The 24,218-nt window shown below is 35.4% G+C and overlaps 1 protein-coding gene across 1 annotated transcript; it reads right to left on the bottom strand.

Moving 5' to 3' along the window:
- Nucleotides 1-676: 676 nt before the first annotated feature.
- Nucleotides 677-1,695, bottom strand: LOC111901244 (uncharacterized). The gene has a single exon (XM_023897113.3). The coding sequence runs from the start codon at nucleotides 1,652-1,654 to the stop codon at nucleotides 785-787; it is 870 nt and encodes a 289-aa protein (XP_023752881.1). The 5' UTR covers nucleotides 1,655-1,695; the 3' UTR covers nucleotides 677-784.
- Between the last annotated feature and the right edge of the window lie 22,523 nt (nucleotides 1,696-24,218).

Here is a 24,218-nt window from a genome sequence, read left to right as displayed (position 1 = left end):
TATATTTTAAAAATAATGATATTTGTGATATATTGCATCTTCTTTAAATTATTACATGTTTACAAAAGAAACTAATCGTTGAAACAAAAGTATACGACAAAATGCAATAATTGGTTGGCCGTCTAAAACTTTAAAAGAAATTAAATGCCGATATAAAACTATTCACCATCCTTCGAAACGAAACTAGTTACCAAAATAAATCTATTTGCCGAAGAAAGAAAACTCAGAGTAATATGTTATATTATCCAATGTTAAAAAAAGTAATTGTAATATATGATTAATGACTGTTATTTTATTTTTTGAACAATACATGAGCTATAACCTATAACCTAGTTACTAGGCTACTCGGTATGAGTCCATAATGGGGCGTTATGACTGATGTGACAGCCCAAAACGTTGTTGTAACGCGATGAACCCCGTCCCCTTAGGTGTTATTGTAAGGCGCATTGTAACGACAACATAGAGCAATCTTGTTGACCTTTCAACCACGTTTATGGAGGAACATCCTTTTTCTTCTTAACGCCATTTTCTTCTTTTCTTAATGTGGCCGTTTAATTAACGGAGGTGACCATACCGAGTGCCGTTAATAAATTAAAACCATGGCCATATCGCATAAACTGTTGTGACAGATATAGCCATGTAACAGTGTGCAATAAATTAATAATGAATTCACATGAGTCCAAAGGTCATTTAACTGTGGCAATGTAATATTATTACACAGAAAATTTTACCATAGTTAACCATATATTTACAAACAGAGAAAAGACGAGTATATTCTATAATTTTACTTTCCCAGAATGTTAAGAAGGGAAACTCGCGTTTGAATCAGTCTCCTAAAAAGACTGTCTAACTCAACCTCGTAACCCTCGATCTGATGATCGAGGTTTAGTAATCTCTCTGTCACCATTTGTACATCAATGGATTTACTCTTATTTTTCTGTAAAGAACGAAGTGTTAGATCTATCATATCAACGTCCGTAGTAATCTCTTGAATTTTGCCATAAGCTGGCCTACTCATCGGCACCAATCTTGACAACGAGAACCCCTTATCTACTTTTGATTTACCAGACAAACAAAAGAAAAGTCCTCGGAACACAGATATGGTGGCAGATACGATTTGTCTTAGAACTCCAATCACCATCGACAAATGGTCATCTTCACCAGAGACCATACATGCTTCAGTTTCTCTTTCCATTTTCTCTAATGGACGAAGGTACTGCATAATGTTCTTCTTTGCTTTCTTCCGGTATAACAAGTAATCCATGATATCAGCTTCACCACTCGCATCTATAGCTACGCCTTTTCTTCGCAACGCAGATTGAAGGGTCCTGACATTTTTCTTCATTAGAGCCAGAAACTCCAAGAGGTTACTACATGAATCCAGCAACGTAGTCGACTCAACAAGCACATCTTCGATAAGGAGTTTGTTGTTACACTGAAGATCAACTTGTTGGATTCGATATGAGCTAATAAGTTCATCGACAGAAAGATACAAGTCAACCAAGCATACAAAACTAGTTTGATAGCTTACCGATGAACATAAAGGTGTAAGCGTGTTAAGGTTAGCGAGGTTAAGTTTGATTCGAGTAGAAATTGGGGTTAGCTTTGATGGCAAACTAATTGATCTAAACTGAGGTTTGGTAGAGTTCTCCATGGAAGAAGCTTTGGTCAAGTATGCTAATGGAGGGCTACTCTACGCTCATATTTATGATGAATTTTTCAAAAAGGTGATATTTGTCGTTTGCACATATGAGGTGTAATTTAGTTGAATTCTTAGTTTTTTGAAACAAAAAATTTAATAAAATATCAGAGTAACGAAATGGTCAGTATTGACGTGACTTTTATGAGCAGCTAAGCAAGAATAACGAGTGGATGAGAGGCATGCAGTATTAAATGGAGACACGGTTAGAAAAATCAATGCAATATGAAGAATAGTTACTAAAAGTTAATTGGATAACGAAAGGAAAGAAAAGAAAGAAAATATCTACTGAATCATTGAAGTCGAATAAGCTTTTGTTGAAAAAGTAAGAGTACAAAGAAGAGGACACCATACTGTTGATTTCCATGTGAATTGAATTTAGTCGGTGTTTGTTTAGCACTTAAAACCTCTCTGAATTACTATAAGATTCAGAGTAATTGTTTACCACTTAATATATTGTCATAATTAATCTGAAAAAAAAAAAAAGCACTTACGGAATCAGATGATATTTAATTTACTGAAAAGAAAATAGACTCCCTCTATCCCTAAAACGCATCCGTCTTCTTTGCTGATTTTGCTGCTGTTTATGTCCATCAATATCTGGTGTTGATATTTAATTTACTGAGTGGATTTAGAAAATACGTGTCATTGTTCTAAAATAAAATTAATGGAACGGAAGAGTAGAAAGTGGCAAAACGAATTCAGCAGCGTAATAAAGATAGATTTACGTTCTTTTAACAAAATTTATGTATTCAATTTAAAGTAAAACTGAAATAATTAATGCAAAACTGAAGAGTAGCAAGTGGTAAGCCCCACTTTAGGGCCGGAATAAATACAAAAAGTTTGACAAACAAGTTGGTCTGCTTTACTGTGTTGGTAGTTGGGGTGGATGCATCCAGAACGTTATGGGAGTCGGTCCAAAACATAAAGATAATTATTTTTTCTTATTAATTAGTTGAACTAGAATCGTAAGTGACAATGTGACATGTTCAGAGTTCAATCTCACGAAGGTCATGGATAACTAGATACTGATAGGCATTTTATATAAGATTTAAAAATATATTTGTTGAAATGATATTTGTTACATTTTATTAAAAATCATTGGTCTAACCTTATTAGGTGTTTGAAAAGATGTTTTTCTTTAAAAAGTGGATAGTTCAAATCTCGTAGTAAAATATGTATAGTTAAGAAGTAGATTATGATAATAGAACAATATTCATATTGAAAGGGAGAATATGATCTTCATTACAAAGTCAAAGAGCAATAAACAAGAAGAAGAAGATTAAATAGCTAGGTAAGGAACCAAATCTTAATGAGCTAAAGACAAAAAGGTCTCATAAACAAGTGAGTTAATAATATATGAGCTAACATTCCCTCTCAAACTCACAATGTTACAACAATAAGCATTGAGAATTTGTCACACAAAAAACAAAACCGAGACGCCAACAAAGCCTTCGTAAAAATATTAGCAAGCTGGAAGGTTGATGGAACAAATAGAAGCGATATGGTCCCGAGCTGTAAGTGATGACGGATGAAGTGACAATCAATCTCAATATGTTTCGACTGCTCATGGAAAACATAATTCTTCGTAATTTGTATCGCATTTTTGTTGTCACAATATATGAGAGTAGGTGAAGAAATGTGAAACCACATATCTGCAAGAAGCCACTAAAACAATATAATTTCACATGTAGTCACAACCATAACATGATACTCAGCCTTCGTGGAAGATCTAAAGACAACGTCATGTTTCTTGTCCTTCCATACTCTCCAAGAAATACACAAAATCTGATGGTGGATTTACGATCAGGACGATCACTATCCCAATCAACATCACTATAGGCACATAAGTCAAGAGATGACGTCGAGGGAAACAGGTGGGTTTGAAACTGAGTGTCACGAAGATATCTCAGAACACGGAGAATATGTCCCCAATAAATAGACGTAGGAGCAGTAACAAACTGACTGACAACATGAACGACATGAGCTATATCTAGATAAGTAACTGTGAGTTAAACCAAACTTTCGATAATAGTTCGGTAAAGATACATATTAGATTAAGGAAAACCGTTAGTAGGAGAGTACTGTGCATTGGTTTCAAGAGCAGTATCTGCAGTCCGATTTTAAGAGAGGCACGCCCATGTAATCAAGGTATATATATATATATATATATATATATATATATATATATATATATATATATATATATATATATATATATATATATATATATATATATATAGTCTAAGAAAGAAGTTACCCTTTCTTAGACTAAGCTACCTCAATGCCAAAGAAATAATATAGCAAACCCAAATCCTTCATAGCAAACCGATGAGCTAGGTCATACTTCAAAGACTTAATATAATTATGGTCATCACCAGTAATAAACATGTTATCCACATATAAGTACAAAAGAATCCGTCATGTACTCGTGCATCTGATAAACAAAGTCGAATCATGATTTGTCTCAACATATCTAAAAGGCATAATCATTGTGGAGAATTTCTCAAACCAAGCACGAGGTGCTTGCTTGAGACCATATAAAGCTTTATGAAGCAGACAAACCTCACCCGGCTAGTGCTGAATGCTTGGGGGTGACATATAAACCTCCTCGTGGAGGTCATCAATTAAAAAGGGATTATTGACAACCATTTGAAAGACTTCCCATTGTCGAACGGATGCAACACCAATCATAGTACCGACTGTCATGATCTTTGCCACTTGGTTAATGGTCTCTTCAGAGTCAAAACTATACTGTTGGGAATACCCTTTTGCCAAAAGTTTGGCCTTATATCGCTCAACAAACACATCAGACTTTGTTTTTATCTTGTACACCCAACGAAAACCAATCGTATGTTTATCAGGATGAAGAGAAACTAAATCCCATGTATCAGTCTAATAAATGGCAGTGAGTTTTGTCACACCCCAAAGCCGGAACGGCGGAAACATTCAGAGGTGGAGGACGTCATGTTTAGTATCAAGAGATATGTATATGGTAAGCAAGTAATGAACAACCATTTCATTTAGAAAGAAGTGTTTACAATATGTGTTCACAAAACATAGAATTCATACACAAATAACAAAACAATACTTGAAGCTATAATGCTCCATCTTCTGAATCCCCAACACGAGCACCTATCTAATAGTCTCCTGAGAATACAAGTTATTTGAAAGAGTTGATCAGCAATTAAGCTGGTGAGTTCATAAGATTTTAGTGATGTGAGTAAGCTGTAAAGCGTTGGGGAAAATGTATATGTAAAAGTGATGTAAGCTGTAAGTTCTATTTTGAAAAGTTCGACTGTTCCTCTAGAAAATCATATATTTCCAACTTGAATGAAAGTTAAGTAAAATAACACTACAAGCCTTTCTATGGGTACTAAGTGGTTACAAGTTATTTATAACTCAGAGTAAACAAACAATCGATTGTGCGCATCTGCCCTAAGCTCACATCCCAACGGGGAACAGAAAGTAAGGCGGATAGCCCACATTCCATTGGTTGTTAGATAATTGTCATAAATTACCCAGGTGTAATCACTTGTTACTCATGGAGTTATTTGCAATGGTTCCTTTATATCTAATGAAAAGTCCTTTTAAGAAAACCTATATTTCTTATAGTAAAATATCGACCACAGTGACTATTTTTATAATAGCTTTGTTTATACTGCTATATATAATCTGATATCGGGTAGAAAGTTAATTGAGTGAATCTGCCCTAAGTCCACAACCCAACGGGGAACAGGAGGTAAGGCGGAAATCACACATTTAACTGCCTATTGGGTATTAGTTTTATATATCAACATGGTGTATAAACTAAGGTATTATAGAGTTACTCACCTAAAGTCTTTTAGAATTGTATTGACTTAATAAAATGGATTAAGCTCTTATCTGGGAAATCTCTAGTTTGTATACCAAAAGTACTGACTTTGAAAAGTATGTTTTGTACTAGAAAAACTATGCTTCGACTATGTGTCCTATAACCTGATCCATACCTGGTACCCTTATGATGACTTAATGTATACTAAGCATAAATATATATAGGATCGGGTAGATAATAGATTGGGTGAACTTGTTCCAAGCTCACAACCCAACGAGGACAGGAAATGAAGAGAAGAGAACACATCGTATTAGCTGTCAGAACCTATTGATATATATATATATATATCCTGTGATGTATACATTAAGGAATCATAAGTCTAGCATTATGGTCCTATCCCTTAATCGTAGCCTTCTACCAAGGCATCTTCTGTTCTGTCCTATACCCGACTGTTCCTTTGTCGATTTGTAAAAAGTATATTTTCCCTAGTTTATAACTATCTTGACTAGAAAATAGTTCAACTTTCAAGTGGTACTATCACTTTATGAAAGTAATGGGAAAAGTAAGTACACAGGTGTCGTTTATAATGACATACAGATGTACTAAATAACCTAAAAACATATTTGTTTTATTACGGTCATAATGTGAAGGCTAGAACCCCTACTAAACGCTCTCCCTGTTAAGAGATTAAGGGAACCAAACGTGACCCTTGCAAATTCTTGCAAGTCGTGTAATTCACATTAAAGTTATATGATCATGTATACCCAATATAACTACCACCTTTTGTTTAAAACAACGAGTTAGTGATTCATTGGTATAATTAGATCCAGTTTGTGTGTTCTCATGCTATAGCAACCTAACTTGTTTGTTATGTTATGTTTTGTTCTGTATCTCCTTACTACATGTTCTGGATGGTATTGTTTGATTCTCTTCACTGTTTGTTGATTCTTGCATGAACTGACTCTTTATGTGCTTCATTCTACTAGAAGTAACGAATAGCATTCTCCTAAACTACACCTATTATAGTTTACTAATGTTCTACTTGGACTATTATTGAAAAGACTCATTTATCTACTAAGTTATGCTCGTACTTTAAAAACGGAGTTTTGTGTAACTATAAAGTAACATAACTTTAAAGAGTTTTGAAATGTTTTGACAACTTATAAATAACATAAGTAACATTTTGAAAGATGTTTGAAAACAAAAATTTACACAATTATCATTGTGTTCAACTTGTATTCCCCCCATAAACAGTAAAAACAGTTAAAAGATTCATTATGGGGTATGAACTCACCTGATGTGGGTGATTCAATCGGGTATGCGTGTAAGGATGAGAAGTTCCACGAATGAAGTCCCGAGACACAATAAGTCCTAAATGACATATAGGGACACAATTGACATGAATATAGTGTTTATAAACAACTATATGAAAGAAAACCCTTCCGGGACTAGGAAACACCTTGGTTAAGTGTTGGAATCACATGTGATTCAACAAAGGGTAGTGAAAAGGCACTAAATGGTGTTTACGGTTTTGGGACCAACTCCAATTGAGTTTACGGTCGTAAACCCATGAGTTTACGGCCGTAAACTCATGTCCTTTTGACCATTTTGTGCTTTAAAGTCCTAGAAGTCATTTTGAAGCATCCTAACTTCAAGTCTAGGCCTTAGGAAGTGATTAGGGCAACAATTCATTCCTAAATGGAGTTTACGGCCCATGGACCATTTCTCCATGTGTTTGCTGCCGTAAACTCCTAAGGACCATGGTATTTTGATGTTTTCAATTCCTAAACACTAAAGTCTAGTCTAGTTTCTAGGCATAAGGAAGGAATATGGGGCATCATATCACACTTTGGGGTGTTTACGGTTTTGGGAGATCCCCAAACCGTAAACAAATATAAATGGGGTATTTTGGTGATTTTTATGTGCTAAACACATCAAGGTTAGTTTCTAGGTTTGTTTCCAAGGTTTGTAAGGACATAGGGCACACTTTGGCACCATATTTAGTGTTTACGGTCCAAGAAGATCTTGGGCCGTAAACACCTTGTCCTTGTGATTTTTGGAGGATTTCAATGATATCTAGGCATGTAATACACTTTAATACATTCTAGAGTTGAAGTACTTACAATTTGGGATGAACGGTTGAAGATCCTTAGGAGAGAAATCGGGTTTTCTCTAGTTGAAATAGAAGAAATGAACTAAAAATGGCTAAGTCTTACTTATAGCCTTTAGGGTTTACGGCCCTAATTCCATTTTGGGCTGTAAACTCTAAACTCTTGGGGTTTTTGGAACCTAATTGATGTACAATAAACACTAGGGCATCCTCTCTCCAGTTATCTCTTAAAGTACTAACTTTAAACTACTTAAACTTATTCCAAAAAGCTTGAAAGTTAGCAGAAACAGTTTTGACTTCAATTGAAGTGGATGGTTGTGCAGAATGGAAATTTTATGGTTGTCACATCATCCCCCGTTAGAATGAATTTCGTCCTGAAATTAGCCTTTTTAACATAACTACTGGGGTTGTGCTCTTCTGATTTGCAGAATACACACTCGTAGTCCTGGCAACTTTTCCCTGGTGTTCCTAAAAGGATTCATACTTGGTCCATCTATCATTACCTCATGTATACAAGCCATATATAATTAGGATTAGTAGGACTGTCGGATGTGCAACTCTGCTCCAGGTCCACAACCCAACAATGATAGGAGATAGGGCGAAAACACACATACTAGATCTGCGTAATCATAATCATATACCACCCTTGCGTATACACTAAATAATAATAGGTGGGCTGTATTCGTCCATAGCCTCTGTGCTCGAACTTGGTCTGCTGGACGAGTGGTATTTCGTGACGATCTATGGACATCTGACGTTAAGGCTTCGGAGGACAAAGTACTATTCGCATGAGTACTTCGGGGGTTTAGAATGCGAAAGATAAAATTTTTGATTCAGGTCGGACTTTCAATACGAATAATGAAAGTTTCGAGAACTTGACGATCGAGGCGATAGAAACATATGAACTTGGTATGGTGAGGACCATGCCAACTCATGACGAAAGAAAAAAACAGACTCTATACTGAACAAAGTTTTGGTCAAATGAAAGAAACGTCTGATAAACGACGATGTATCCCTGGTATGCTCGATATTGTACTCCTAGTATGTTCAACAATGTACTCCTTGTAACTGTTCTTGTGTTTCCTGTTTTCTATTTGAAGTTAACACTCCTATGTATCGTACCGCTATGTGTGCATACATACAAATGAAAGTGATTTATTAACTGAAGGGATAATTTTATACCATAATCCCCCGTGGTACCACTACCATCGCCCGTCATATACAAGTTATGAATAATTAAGATGAGCCAGGCAGTCGACTAAGTATCTCTGCCTCAAATCTGTAACCAATTAAGGAAAAGGGGACCTAAGCGGAGTCACTCGCTCTAAGTCTGCAACATCTTAGTTGCGCACAACCCTGATGTTTTTGTTGAGCCATAATAGCTTCTCTAAGGGATCTTTTAGTTCTCTTGAATACTGTGACCTATTTCAACATGTGAGTTTTTATAGTTACTTTTAAGTGTCATCCCTAAATTTTAATATTATATGAATATAAATTAATTTTAAAAGTAATTACTATTTTGAAAACGTACCACTACTCGTCAACGACTCTGGGATAGATTCTCCTGCGGTGATCATCAGAATACGTCCATCCACTCTTGAGTTCTTTATTATTGGGCAGTCCCTCTGACGGTGACCAGTCTCACCACAGCCATAGCATGATTGTTTTTCTTCAGCTCCGAGGACTTGGTAGATTGGTTGAGCCGGTGCCCTGCAGTAACGAACGGTGTGTTCCTTTCTGTGGCAGTTCAGACACGGCATTTCCCGGCATACTCCGGTGTGGTGAAAGTTGCACTTTCCACACTTCAGAAGGTTTCCAGCATATCGACTGGCAGGTGCTGAAGCAGTAGGCGTCGTAGCGGCGTACATAGTACTCGTTGGTTGATCTTGCGGGGTGTCTTGTGTTTTTCTCTTATTCTTTCTCTTGTTCTCCGACTTCTGATTATAGTCCTCTTCCCTAGATGGCTCGGGAATAAGGAATTTTACACCATGGCGGACTCCATGGTCGATGAGTCGCTGAGCCAGGCGTTTAGCACTATCGAATGTGGTTGGGTTAGAAGATAGCACATTTCCTTGGGTCGGAGAAGTCAGACCCCAAATGTATATTTCTATCTTCTTACTCTCCAAGGTAATCATCTCGGGGCATAGAGCTGCTAGTTCGCTGAAGCGGTCATTGTGGGTCACTATGTCTGAGCTGACCATAGTGACATCCCACAGCTCTTGTTCCAGTTTTTGACCCTCGCCTAACGGGCAATATTCCTCCCGCCTTAACTCTTTTAGGTTTTCCCAACCTATTGAGTTTGCCATTGATAGATTCAGTGACTTAACATGGCTGTTCCACCATGTTAGGGCCTTGCCAGAGAAGGTGCAGGCATCAAACTTCACTTTGCTTCCTTCTGGGCATAAACAGATTTCGAAGACCGACTCTGTTTTATCGAACCATTGCATGAGGGCAATGACCTATTCAGTCCCATTAAAGGAAAATGGCTGGCATCTGGTGAAGTCCTTGTAGGAGAACTCTCCCGGGCAGACAGGGACCTCACCTTGAGTAGAATCAGTAGGCGTTTCGCCTCCACCTGTACTGATGGGGTGATATTGAGCCATGGCTGTTGCCACAGCCGCGACCACTGCAGCGTTTATGGTTGCCATATCTATATGCGAAGGAGGCGGTATTGGAGTTATCAGAGTAGTATGCATGGGTGATCTGCGAGGAGGCATATTTTCTATAAGAAACAAAGATGAGACGGAATAAGTCTATAGCAATGGAAACAAGCCGAAAGCTGAAAAGACAAGGTTACCCTAGTTCTAGATGCATTGGGTCCAGACTTCCACAAGGTTCTAGGAACAATTCATAAATGAGTCTATACCTAATAAACTCTATGAATTTGAAATAACTATCCTCGAATGAATATCTGATTCCTGAATAACCGTTACCAAATGCATGTAAGAAAATAATCCTAACACATGTAATGTGAGCAGTGTTTCCACTCTCTCGCTAAATTAACATGATTAATTAATTATTAGTGTGACATGTAAGATGTTTTGGTTACTTCGGCTGATCCTTCCTTGAAACCTTCTCATGAACTTGCTCTTGTTTCTCCTGAACTCTTCTGTTGTCTTCTATGAGGAAGTAGTTACATCTATCTGGGCTTGTCGTGCGAGAATGAAAGTAACTAAAGAATCTATGAGCTTTAAGGTACCTTTATGGGGTGATACTTACGGAGTCTTCCTATAAGTTTACCAGGTACACAAGTTCGTATATAATTGAAGAGTAAATAGACCTTCGAATAATTGATCCCACCTCAACACTACACCCTTAAGAGGATTGGATAGCGAAGCGTAGACCATAGATTCTATGTCTATAAGATACTGATTATATAACACTTTAGGAATATACCTTGTAAGATTATAGGCTTATCCGTAAGAGTCTTTTAAGTTCTCACATAAGTTATTTATATGGACTAAAATACTCCTATAGTATTCTAACTCTAAATCTACTCGTTCTGTGTTCTCTTGACTGGTGTTCAGGTAATTTTTAACTCTGTTGCAACACTACATCATTCCCAAACACATGTCGGTCACATCTCGAATGAATATAGTTGATCAGGCTATATTGATCCTAGCTATGATTACATAACTGTTCAGATTGACGACAGTGTCCAACCTTTAAATACTTTAGTTATGTTCTCCTCGTGACACTAGTTCTATTATGTACATGTATGAGCAAGTAGGTATATTTTTTTAACTTGTAGTTATACTCTAAAATATATCATTATCCAGAGCACTTAAACCCCATTGTATTTATAGTTGTATATCTTTTATCGGTTCATATACTTAGTTCACTATAAACAATGCTCTGATACCAATCTATCACACCCCAAAACCGGAACGGCAGAAACGTTCAGGGGTGGAGGACGTCATGTTTAGTATCAAGAGATATGTATATGGTAAACAAGTAATGAGCAACCATTTCATTTAGAAAGAAGTTTTTACAATGTGTGTTCACAAAACATAGAATTCATACACAAATAACAAAACAAGACTTGAACCTATAATGCTCCATCTTCTGAATCCCCAACACGAGCACCTATCTAATAGTCTCCTGAGAATACAAGTTATTTGAAAGAGTTGATCAGCAATTAAGCTGGTGAGTTCATAAGATTTTAGTGATGTGAGTAAGCTGTAAAGCGTTGGGGAAAATGTATATGTAAAAGTGATGTAAGCTGTAAGTTCTATTTTGAAAAGTTCGACTGTTCCTCTAGAAAATCATATATTTCCAACTTGAATGAAAGTTAAGTAAAATAACACTACAAGCCTTTCTATGGGTACTAAGTGGTTACAAGTTATTTATAACTCAGAGTAAACAAACAATCGATTGTGCGCATCTGCCCTAAGCTCACATCCCAACGGGGAACAAAAAGTAAGGCGGATAGCCCACATTCCATTGGTTGTTAGATAATTGTCATAAATTACCCAGGTGTAATCACTTGTTACTCATGGAGTTATTTGCAATGGTTCCTTTATATCTAATGAAAAGTCCTTTTAAGAAAACCTATATTTCTTATAGTAAAATATCGACCACAGTGACTATTTTTATAATAGCTTTGTTTATAATGCTATATATAATTTGATATCGGGTAGAAAGTTAATTGAGTGAATCTGCCCTAAGTCCACAACCCAACGGGGAACAGGAGGTAAGGTGGAAAACACATATTTAACTGCCTATTGGGTATTCGTTTTATATATCAACATGGTGTATAAACTAAGGTATTATAGAGTTACTTACCTAAAGTCTTTCAGAATTATACTGACTTAATAAAATGGATTAGGCCCTTATCTGGGAAATCTCTAGTTTGTATACCAAAAGTACTGACTTTGAAAAGTATGTTTTGTACTAGAAAAACTGTGCTTCGACTCTTTGTCCTATAACCTGATCCATACCTGGTACACTTATGATGATTTAATGTATACTAAGCATAAGTATATATAGGATCGGGTAGATAATAGATTGGGTGAACTTGTTCCAAGCCCACAACCCAACGAGCATAGGAAATGAAGAGAAGAACACACATCCTATTAGTAGTCGGAACCTATTGATATATATGTAACATGTGATGTATACATTAATGAATCATAAGTCTAGCATTATGGTCCTATCCTTTAATCGTAGCCTTCTACCAAGGCATATTCTGTTCTGTGCTAGACCCGACTGTTCCTTTGTCGAATTGTAAAAAGTATATTTTCCCTAGTTTATAAATATATTGACTAGAAAATAGTTCAAATTTCAAGTGGTATTGTCACTTTATGAAAGTAATGGGAAAAGTAAGTACATAGGTGTCGTTTATAATGACATAGGGATGTACTAAATAACCTAAAAACATATTTGTTTTATTATGGTCATAATGTGAAGGCTAGAACCCCTACTAAATACTGTCCCTGTCAAGAGATTAAGGGAACCAAACGCGACCCCTGCAAATTCTTGCAAGCCATGTAATTCACATTAAAGTTATATGATCATGTATACCCAATATAACTACCACCTTTTGTTTAAAACAATGAGTTAGTGATTCATTGGTATAATTAGATCCAGTTTGTGTGTTCTCATGCTATAGCAACCTAACTAGTTTGTTATGTTATGTTTTGTTCTGTATCTCCTTACTACATGTTCTGGATGGTATTGTTTGATTCTCTTCACTGTTTGTTGATTCTTGCATGAACTGACTCTTTATGTGCTTCATTCTACTAGAAGTAACGAATAGCATTCTCCTAAACTACACCTATTATAGTTTACTAATGTTCTACTTGGACTATTATTGAAAAGACTCATTTATCTACTAAGTTATGCTCGTACTTTAAAAACGGAGTTTTGTGTAACTATAAAGTAACATAACTTTAAAGAGTTTTGAAATGTTTTGACAACTTATAAATAACATAAGTAACATTTTGAAAGATGTTTGAAAACAAAAATTTACACAATTATCATTGTGTTCAACTTGTATTCCCCCCATAAACAGTAAAAACAGTTAAAAGATTCATTATGGGGTATGAACTCACCTGATGTGGGTGATTCAATCGGGTATGCGTGTAAGGATGAGAAGTTCCACGAATGAAGTCCCGAGACACAATAAGTCCTAAATGACATATAGGGACACAATTGACATGAATATAGTGTTTATAAACAACTATATGAAAGAAAACCCTTCCGGGACTAGGAAACACCTTGGTTAAGTGTTGGAATCACATGTGATTCAACAAAGGGTAGTGAAAAGGCACTAAATGGTGTTTACGGTTTTGGGACCAACTCCAATTGAGTTTACGGCCGTAAACTCATGTTCTTTTGACCATTTTGTGCTTTAAAGTCCTAGAAGTCATTTTGAAGCATCCTAACTTCAAGTCTAAGCCTTAGGAAGTGATTAGGGCAACAATTCACTCCTAAATGGAGTTTACGGCCCATGGACCATTTCTCCATGTGTTTGCTGCCGTAAACTCCTAAGGACCATGGTATTTTGATGTTTTCAAGTCCTAAACACTTCAAGGTAAAAGTCTAGTCTAGTTTCTAGGCATAAGGAAGGAATATGGGGCATCATATCACACTTTGGGGTGTTTACGGTTTTGGGAGATCCCCAAACCGTAAACACATATAAATGGGGTATTTTGGTGATTTTTATGTGCTAAACACATCAAGGTTAGTTTCTAGGTTTGTTTCCAAGGTTTGTAAGGACATAGGGCACACTTTGGCACCATATTTAGTGTTTACGGTCCAAGAAGATCTTGGGACGTAAACACCTTTCCTTGTGATTTTTGGAGGATTTCAATGATATCTAGGCATGTAATACACTTTAATACGTTATAGGGTTGAAGTACTTACAATTTAGGATGAACGGTTGAAGATCCTTGGGAGAGAAATCGGGTTTTCTCTAGTTGAAATGGAAGAAATTAACTAAAAATGGCTAAGTCTTACTTATAGCCTTTAGGGTTTACGGCCCTAATGCCATTTTGGGCCGTAAACTCTAAACTCTTGGGGTTTTTGGAACCTAATTGATGTACAATAAACACTAGGGCTTCCTCTCTCCAGTTATCTCTTGAAGTACTAACTTTAAACTACTCAAACTTATTCCAAAAAGCTTGAATGTTAGCAGAAATAGTTTTGACTTCAATTGAAGTGGATGGTTGTGCAGAATGAAAATTTTTGGGTTGTCACAAGTTTCCTAACAATCTGATTTTGCCAAAGAGGATCTAATACAGTCTCTCTATACGATTCATGTTCAGATAGATGATGTATATTAGCTAGAAATGAAGGAAGTGATTTGGAGAACATAGAGTAAGCAAAATCTAGAAGCTTGGTGGACTTGATAGGACGGGTAGACCTCCTGAGGGGTTGTGGAGGTAGTCTTCAATCTCAACAGTCGAAGGGGCAGACGTAGGAACAAGAGGAGTCGAGGAACTCTCTGAAGGAGTGGATGTGTCATGAACTGGAAGATCAGGCACAATAGATGAATCTTGAGTCTCTATATCCACATCAAAATGATCAATATGTAGAAGATCTAAGTTAGTTACATTATGGGTTATAGTAGGAATCGAGTAGAAAGGAACATGTTCCAAAAATATGACATGTCGAGAAACATATAACTTCTGACTCACAAGATCATGTCAATGATATCCTTTATGTCCAACACTATACCCCCGAAATACAGAAATAGCAGATTTCGACCCCAACTTGTTCCTCTCAACATGAGGACAATGAAAAAAAGAAGTACATCCACAAACTCGTAGAGCAGAGTAGTCTAGTAGGTGTTTCCATATATCTTTTCAAAAGGGGACATTCTTGAATTCAATGAAGTATGGATATGATTAATCACATAACAACAGTTAAGACTAGTTCTCCCTAAAAGGTAGTAAGGACCTATGTACACAAGAGCAAGGAGTTGGCTGTCTTAACAATATGAAGGTGTTTCCATTACGCCACACCGTTTTGTTGAGGAGTGTCAGTACATGATGACTGGTGGTAAGAATATATTAGCCCACTTGTTTATGGGCCCCTTTTGTCTTTAGACCATTAGAGTTTGGTTCCTGAGCTAGCTATTTAATCTTCTTCTTGTTGTTTATTGCTCTTAGACTTTCTAATGAAGAACTAGCACTTTCTCTCCTGTAATATGAATATTGTTTTATTATTATGGTATCAGAGCAACAAATAAGAAGAAGATTAATATCTAGCTAAGGAACCAAACCCTAATGGGCTAATGACAAAAGGGGCCCATAAACAAAGGGGCTAATAACATATGGACTAACAAATTATAAAATGTATGTGTTATTAATTTTTAAAAAAAATGTATTTTTTATTAAGAGTAAAGTACATGAATGTTCCCTATGGTTTGGGGAAATTTACATGTTTGGTCCCTAAATTTTTTTTTTAACTCGAACCGTCCTTATCATTTAGTTTTGTTGCATGCTTGGCCCTTATCAGACCTAAAAAAGACTATATTACCCTTCTTTATTTCATTTTTAGTTTGTTTATTGTTAATACCTTATCTATTTAATAAAAAAAATATCTAAGAAGTAGAATATATCCTCTTACTTTCACATATCCATCTTCCCCATCTTTCCGCTTTTCTCTCTAAAGCAAGCAGATGAAACAAAAAAAATTGAGGGTGAAATTTATCAAAATGTGAAAAAAAAGTAAGCAAGTTTACAGTTTAAAAAGACCTTCGTAGAGTTTGTGAAGGTATTTGTAGTCTTCTCTGGCAGTGACAAAGCGACGCAAATGACAATTTGAAGAGGCTTTGGAGATTGGATGATGTATTTGAAAGCGTAGAACAGAATGCAGGCCACAGATAACCATGATTAACTAGTGTACAACATAAGAAAGACGATGAGTGCCATTGTTTTCTGGTTCTCTCAAAGTTATCGCTTCTCCAAGTAGATAGAGATGGAGATGAGGAAGAGCAAATCGTTTGGTTAAAGGGTACACCCATTGTTGCAAGTAGAGAAAGGGGTTAGGGGTTTGCTGGTGAGCACTCTTAGAAGCAGAGACCCATACTATAGAGGTGACTCGGTACCCTCTTAAAAGAACATCGATTCTCTCACTCTTTATTTTTTGTGGGCTTGATTCAAGCTGCCCACCCCTGTTACAAGATTTCATCAAGTTCGATTTCCATGTTTTATTTTGATTCTCTTTTGATTTTGCAACTTGTGCTAGGATGAAAATGCTCATTTTATGTTTAATTTTGAGGTTTGATTAGAAGATTTGGTAATTAGTTTTGATTTGGTTTTACTTTTGAGTTTTGAATTCACATTATATTTTGTTACGTTTTTATGCTTTGATTTTAGCTTGATTTCAAATTTGATTTTCTAAGTTGATTTCAGGCTTGATTTTAATTTTCTGACATATGGTAACTGGTGATGGTTAACTGTGATTGTTGGAGGTGAAGGAGGTGGTGATGGTGGTACTATGGTGTAGCCTGAAGCTAAGGAAACATTTGTCCTTGATTGGAATTGCCATTGGTCGATGGTTAGGAGGTTATTACGGGAGGTGATGGTTTTCTGATGACAGTTGGAAGGGAAAGAAGGGTTGGGAGTGGTGGAATGTGGGGCCCATTAATAAATTAATAAGAATATTAATTATATAAGAATTAAATAAATTTAGAAAAAATAATAGTAAGGATAAAATAGTCTTTTTAGGTATGATAAGGAGCAAACACGCAACAAAACCAAATGATAGGGACGTTCCGAGTTTAAAAAATAAGTTACGGACCAAGCATGCAAAACCATAGGGATCATTTGTGTAATTTACTCTTTTCTTAAATTGTTAGTAAAAAAAGATCAACATTTATGTTTATGTTGTATTGTTTAGCTGAATTTACATTGCAAAAATTGGTTTTGTTGATGTGATAGCTGATAGAATGGTATTTTGCCATGACGTGATCTTCATTACTCAATAGAATATAAAATTATTAGGATACAACAAATAAATGGGCTAATAATTTAATACAAACTAGAAAGGTTACCCCCGCTACGCGGGGGCCAGACGCTTTCAATATTGTTTCCGAATCGATAAATATGACAGACGTAGAGAGTGCAAGGATGACAAGCCTACACTTTGCCCCGGACCGTTTTTTTCACGCTTTTATGAAAAAATGTAAAAGTTTTGACTGCAAGGACCAGAAGTGTCAAAATGGCTAAAGAATTAAAGTGGTAGGAATTAGCAAGTTTTTAGAAAAGACATCAAAGTTGTCGAACCGTTAAAGTTTTGTGGCCAAACTTTAAATACTAAAGGCTTCCTAAATAGAAAAGGGATCAAAGTTGTCAAGCCGTTAAAGTTTTGTGGCCAAACTTTAAATATTAAAAGGTTCCTAAAAAATGTCAAATTATCGATTATAAGGACCAAAAGTGTCAAAATGGCTAAAAAATGAAGACCAAAGTTGTCAAACCGTTAAAGTTTTGTGGCCAAACTTTAAATATTAAAAGGTTCTTAAATAGAAAATGGATCAAAGTTGTCAAACTGTTAAAGTTTTGTGGCCAAACTTTAAATATTAAAAGGTTCCTAAAAAATGTAAAAATATCGATTATAAGGACTAAAAGTGTCAAAATGGCTAAAAAGTGAGGACCAAAGTTGTCAAACCATTAAAGTTGTCAAATTGTTAAAGTTTGGTGGCCAAACTTTAAATATTAAAAGGTTCCTAAATAGAAAAGGGATCAAAGTTGTCAAACCATTAAAGTTTTGTGGCCAAACTTTAAATATTAAAAGGTTCCTAAAAAATATAAAAATATCGATTACAAGAACCAAAAGTGTCAAAACGGCTAAAAAATGAGGACCAAAGTTGCCAAAGTATAGGGACCAATTCTGCCAAAAAAAACAACATAAAGCCCATTAAAGTTGTCAAACTGTTAAAGTTTTGTGTCCAAACTTTAAATATTAAAAGGTTCCTAAATAGAAAAGGGATCAAAGTTTTCAAACCGTTAAAGTTTTGTGGCCAAACTTTAAATATTATAAGGATCGTAAAAAATGTAAACAGATCGATTACAATAACCAAAAGTGTCAAAATGGCTAAAAAATGAGGACCAAAGTTACCAAAGTACAGGGACCAATTCTGCCAAAAAAACAACATAAAGTCCAGGGTCTAAAATAGACAAAAATTGTAGAAAAGGGATCAAAGTTGTCAAGCCGTTAAAGTTTTGTGGCCAAACTTTAATTATTAAAAGGTTCCTAAAAAATGAAAAAATATCGATTACAAGGACCAAAAGTGTCAAAATGGCTAAAAAATAAGGACCAAAGTTGTAAAACCGTTAAAGTTGTCAAACCGTTAAAGTTTTGTGGCAAAACTTTAAATATTAAAAGGTTCCTAAATAGAGAAGGGATCAAAGTTGTCAAACCGTTAATGTTTTGTGGCCAAACTTTAAATATTAAAAGGTTCCTAAATAGAAAATGGATCAAAGTTGTCAAACCGTTAAAGTTTTGTGGCCAAACTTTAAATATTAAAAGGTTCCTAACAAATGTAAAAATATCGATTACAAGGACCAAAAGTGTCAAAATGGCTAAAAATGTGGACCAAAGTTGTCAAACCGTTAAAGTTGTCAAATTGTTAAAGCTTTGTGGTTAAACTTTAAATATTAAAAGGTTCCTAAATAGAAAGGGGATCAAAGTTGTCAAATCATTAAAGTTTTGTGCCCAAACTTTAAATATTAAAAGGTTCCTAAAAAATATAAAAATATCGATTACAAGAACCAAAAGTGTCAAAATGGCTAAAAAATGAGGACCAAAGTTGCCAAAGTACAAGGACCAATTCTGCCAATAAAACAACATAAAGCCCGTTAAAGTTGTCAAACTGTTAAAGTTTTGTGGCCAAACTTTAAATATTAAAAGGTTCCTAAAAAGAAAAGGGATCAAAGTTTTCAAACCGTTAAAGTTTTGTGGCCAAACTTTAAATATTAAAAGGATCGTAAAAAATGTATAAATATCGATTACAAGAACCAAAAGTGTCAAAATGGCTAAAAAATGAGGACCAAAGTTGCCAAAGTACATGGACCAATTCTGCCAAAGAAACAACATAAAGTCTAGGGTCTAAAATAGACAAAAATTGTAGAAAAGGGATCAAAGTTGTCAAGCCGTTAAAGTTTTGTGGCCAAACTTGAAATACTAAAAGGTTCCTAAAAAAAATTAAAAAATATCGATTACAAAGACCAAAAGTGTCAAAATGACTAAAAAATGTGGACCAAAGTTGTAGAATCGTTAAAGTTGTCAAACCGTTAAAGTTTTATGTCAAAACTTTAAATATTAAAAGGTTCCTAAATAGAAAAGGGATCAAAACTGTCAAACCGTTAAAGTTTTGTGGCCAAACTTTAAATATTAAAAGGTTCCTAAAAAATGTAAAAATATCGATTAGAAGAACCAAAAGTGTCAAAATGGCTAAAAAATAAGGACCAAAATTGCCAAAGTACAGGGACCAATTCTGCCAAAAAAACAACATAAAGTCCAGGGACTAAAATAGACAAAAATTATGGAAGTTAACTATTCATAAGAAACAATTTCCATTATATATATATATATATATATATATATATATATATATATATATATATATAATGGGCTACACTAATATATCCCTATAGTTTGAGCGGGCGGATGAGGACAAATGCTTAAACTGGATTTGAAATCTATGAAGAAGGATGATGACAATCCCTTGGTGATAATGTCGGTGTATTAAAGAGACGAAGGAACATGCAGAACACGGATTTGACTTGTGAAAACATTTTCTCAAATAAGGTGGATATCCATCTGTATATGCTTTATGTTGAATAGGATTGGATGATAAGTACATAACGCTGATGTTGGCATAGAAGACATGGTTGCTTTCACAAAAGGATAGTGAAGTTCTCAAAGTAGGTTGTGTAGCCAACAAGTTTTGGCTACAACGTTGGCAACACCTCTATATTCAGCTTCTACGCCCGAACGAGAGATAGTCGTTTACTGTTTTGAGGACCAAGAGAGAAGATTGTCACTAAAAAAACACAAAAGCCACTAGTAGAGTGTCTAGTGGACGAGCACCCTCCCCGTTCTGCATTAGAGAATGCAATAAGTCGCATAGTGGAGAAGGGGTGTAACTGAATCCCATTATCAAGGGTAAAATGAGGTTGCACCAGAAGCGTTGTAGTTAGACATGTTGGCTTTCTCAAGAAGTTCCATAGCATATGTGAGTTGAGAGAGGAATATGCCCTTATCGTCACAAGTAGCTAAAATGAGATGATGTGCCACATGAGAGCCATGGTGGAAGAGACAAGGATAATATCATTCGTATAGAGTAGCATATGTGTTACTTTAGTGCCCCTGCAATAATTGAAAAGATAAGAGTGCATTTATTGTAAGTGAAGCCGATGTTGGTTATGTAAGATGCATGGCATTGAAACCATGCATGAGGTAACTGTTTCAAACCATAAACAGACATCTAAAGGTAGAACACATAGTCTAGATGAGTGAAGTCTCGAAATCCTGGTGGTTGGTGCATGTAGACAACTTCCTGAAGATGGTCATTTGAAAATGCATTCTTGGCATCAAGTTGATGGATATGCCATTAATGATAGAGATCAAGGCTCAGAAAGGTCCTAATGGAATCCAGTTTGACAATCGGGCTAAAGGTCTCCTTATCAATAAGAGCACGAAATTCATCTTGTACGACAATGGACCAATTATGGTCTTGAAGGGTTTGAAGATTAGATTTAGCTATGGTAGATTCAGTAGTAGTGTGAATATTTAGGCACTGAATAGGTTTGGTAATGCAAACATGAGAGTGAGTAATCGTATGGTGAAGGGAAGGAGTGTTTATGGTTTTCTCGGCTGTAGGAGAATAGTGAGGAGAATAAGTGGTGTCAGGTGTTGGATCCGAGGGCATTGTGGTAGGAACTACTACTGTGGGAGAACCAAGAGTAAGAGTGGTGGTGTCAAGTTGAGAAGTTTTTGATAAAAACATGTCACGAAACGTAGGAGAAATGTCAGAAGATGACATGCCAAGGAAAAAGTAGGAGGGTGGTTGATTTGGAGAGAAGGATTTGAAGGGAATGATGGTTTTCACACGAGATCTAGTGATCATAGTGCAAGTAGAGGGAAAGGTATGGTGTCCTTGGTTGTGGGAGAAATATGACGTGAGGAGAATAAGTGGGGTCAGGTGTAGGATATGAGGGCATTATGGTAGGAGACTTTTGTGGGAGAACCGAGAGGAGTGTTGGTGTTAGGTTGAGTAGTTTTTGATAAAAACATGTCACGAAGTATAGGAGAAATATCAGAATTGATGTACCAAGGAAAGAGTAGGAGGGTGGTTGATATGGAGAGAAGTATTTCAAGGGAAAGACGGTTTCCTTGAAAACCACATGATGAGAGATGAAAATTTTTCGAGTAGAGATAGTGAAACATCGAAATCCATGATGATTTAATGGATAACCAAGGAAAATGCAAGGAGTGGATCTTAGAGCAAGTTTGTGAGGAGTTGGAATATGAGGGTAGCATAAGAAACCAAAGGCATGAAGATAAGAGAATTGGGGGCTTTTTCTTATAGTTTGGTGAATGGTATGGCATTATTTATGGACGATAAGGTTGTGATGTTAAGAAGGTTGGTGGCCATGTGAAGGGCTTCAACCCAAAACATGGGTGGAAGGTGAGCTTGGACAAGTAAGGTATGAATAATGTTGTTTATAGTTCGAATCATACACTTCGACTTCCCGTTTTATTGGGCTATGCAAGGGTTTGAGAAACAAACGAGATTATGTGTTGGTCAAAAAGGTTCTGAAAAGGTTTGTTATCTAATTCACCACCGCGATCACATTGAAATTGTTTGATTTCAATTTGAAATTGGTTTTGAATCTAAGGAAGAAAGTCTAAAATTTGCTAAACACGTCAAAATTGTGTCGTAATGGGTAAACCCATTGAAAGTTAGAGAAATGATCAAGAAAAATAATATAGTATTTTATACCACTAATACATGAAACTGGAGATTCCCACAAATCATAATGTATAATGTCAAACCAAGTAGAAACACTTGAGTTTGATTTAATTAACAGTAATCTAATGTACTTTCCAAGCTGACACATAAAGCAATTAATATGAAACGAAGTCTTATTACATGAAATCAAATTACTGGAAACTAATTTATTAAAAAAACTAGCATCAGGATGTCCGAGCCATTGGTTCCATAAAGAAGATTTGTTGGTCATGAGGGTAATTGAAGACTGGAGGGATGGAGGAGCAAGATATATATCGTCAAAGCTGTCACACCTAAGCAAGACCTGATGGGTTGCCAAATCATTCACAGAAAAACCAAAAGGGGCAAATTCAATGGATACTGTTAAAACGCTATCACAGGTGTATTAAACAAATCAAATATTCATTGTTGGTTACACAAAAATATAGCATAGGAAATCCATGTCCAATCATTGGGGACACAACGTAACGGTCAATGCCTTTTTGCATCAGACATATTCTAGTTAGTAAAACATAAATTATACAAAAGGGGATTTTTTATAATAAACTAAAAACAAATAATTGAATTGGAAATAAAGTAAAATAAAATCAATAAAAAAAATGATTTTAGCTCTGCTTCGACTTTCCTGATCATGTAATCAATTTAGATATGATTATTTAGAATGTGTTCTATCTAAGCTGGTACTGAGAAAAATTAACAAATTCTAGTATAATCTCTTTTACCTAACTGAGTTAACCAAACAAAGCTCTTTGAAGTAACCCTAACTTTTTACTGTTCAATTAAACAATCTCTTAATTAAATCAAAAAACCAACTTTAAGATCTGTGTAAAATTCCTAGTAGTACCCAATAATTCTTACTAGCTGAGAAGTGTAAAGATTTGATTTTCACAGTTTATATCAGAATTAAATCCAACATAGAACCAATATGATACTTGTTACTTATTACCAGATGACAAGGATTATTACGGATTTTATTAACTAATTAACTGCAATGATAAAGCCTTAGCTAGGTGATAAGACTAACAAGAATTAAAACCCAAAAAGTCATTAAGATTAAAATAGAAAAAATCTAGATAGAACCACAAAAAGAAAACTAGATCTGAAATGTACTAGTCTATGCAAAATTAAAAACTAGGGTTTTATCTAGACATGGATAAAAATGAAACTAAACTAGATAAAAGAAACATTTTCTAATAATCTAGATAAAATATATGTGTGAGATGATTCACAACCTTCAGATCTATGGATATTGTTGAAAATGTATCAAAATCGCCTTTCCAAGTGTTTTCTATTATCTAGAACAGTTTAACTCTTGAATCTGATAATGTGGGTCATATTTATACTCAAAACATAAGTTTTGGAACAAGTTAGCAAAAAATTTGATTGCAGATATCAGGGTTTTTTCTAGATTTTCCTCTAAATGATGTATAATGTTGTTTTCGATGTTTTTGGAACTCCAGGACAAAAATGTGATCGCATCAAGGGAATATGTGTTCGCAATTTTTGTTTTTTTCTCAGATGGATTCCAGATGACTTATTGCGATTCTAGGAAACTTCAATGAATTTATGTGATCGTAGAAAAAAAATGTGATCACTTCTACGATCACATTTTTGGCTTATTTTATCATAG

This window comes from Lactuca sativa, chromosome 3 (genome assembly GCF_002870075.4).
Source record: "Lactuca sativa cultivar Salinas chromosome 3, Lsat_Salinas_v11, whole genome shotgun sequence".
Lineage (NCBI taxonomy): Eukaryota > Viridiplantae > Streptophyta > Magnoliopsida > Asterales > Asteraceae > Lactuca > Lactuca sativa.
Note: the sequence above shows the minus strand (reverse complement) of the source record. Positions and strands in the feature narration are given on the sequence as shown.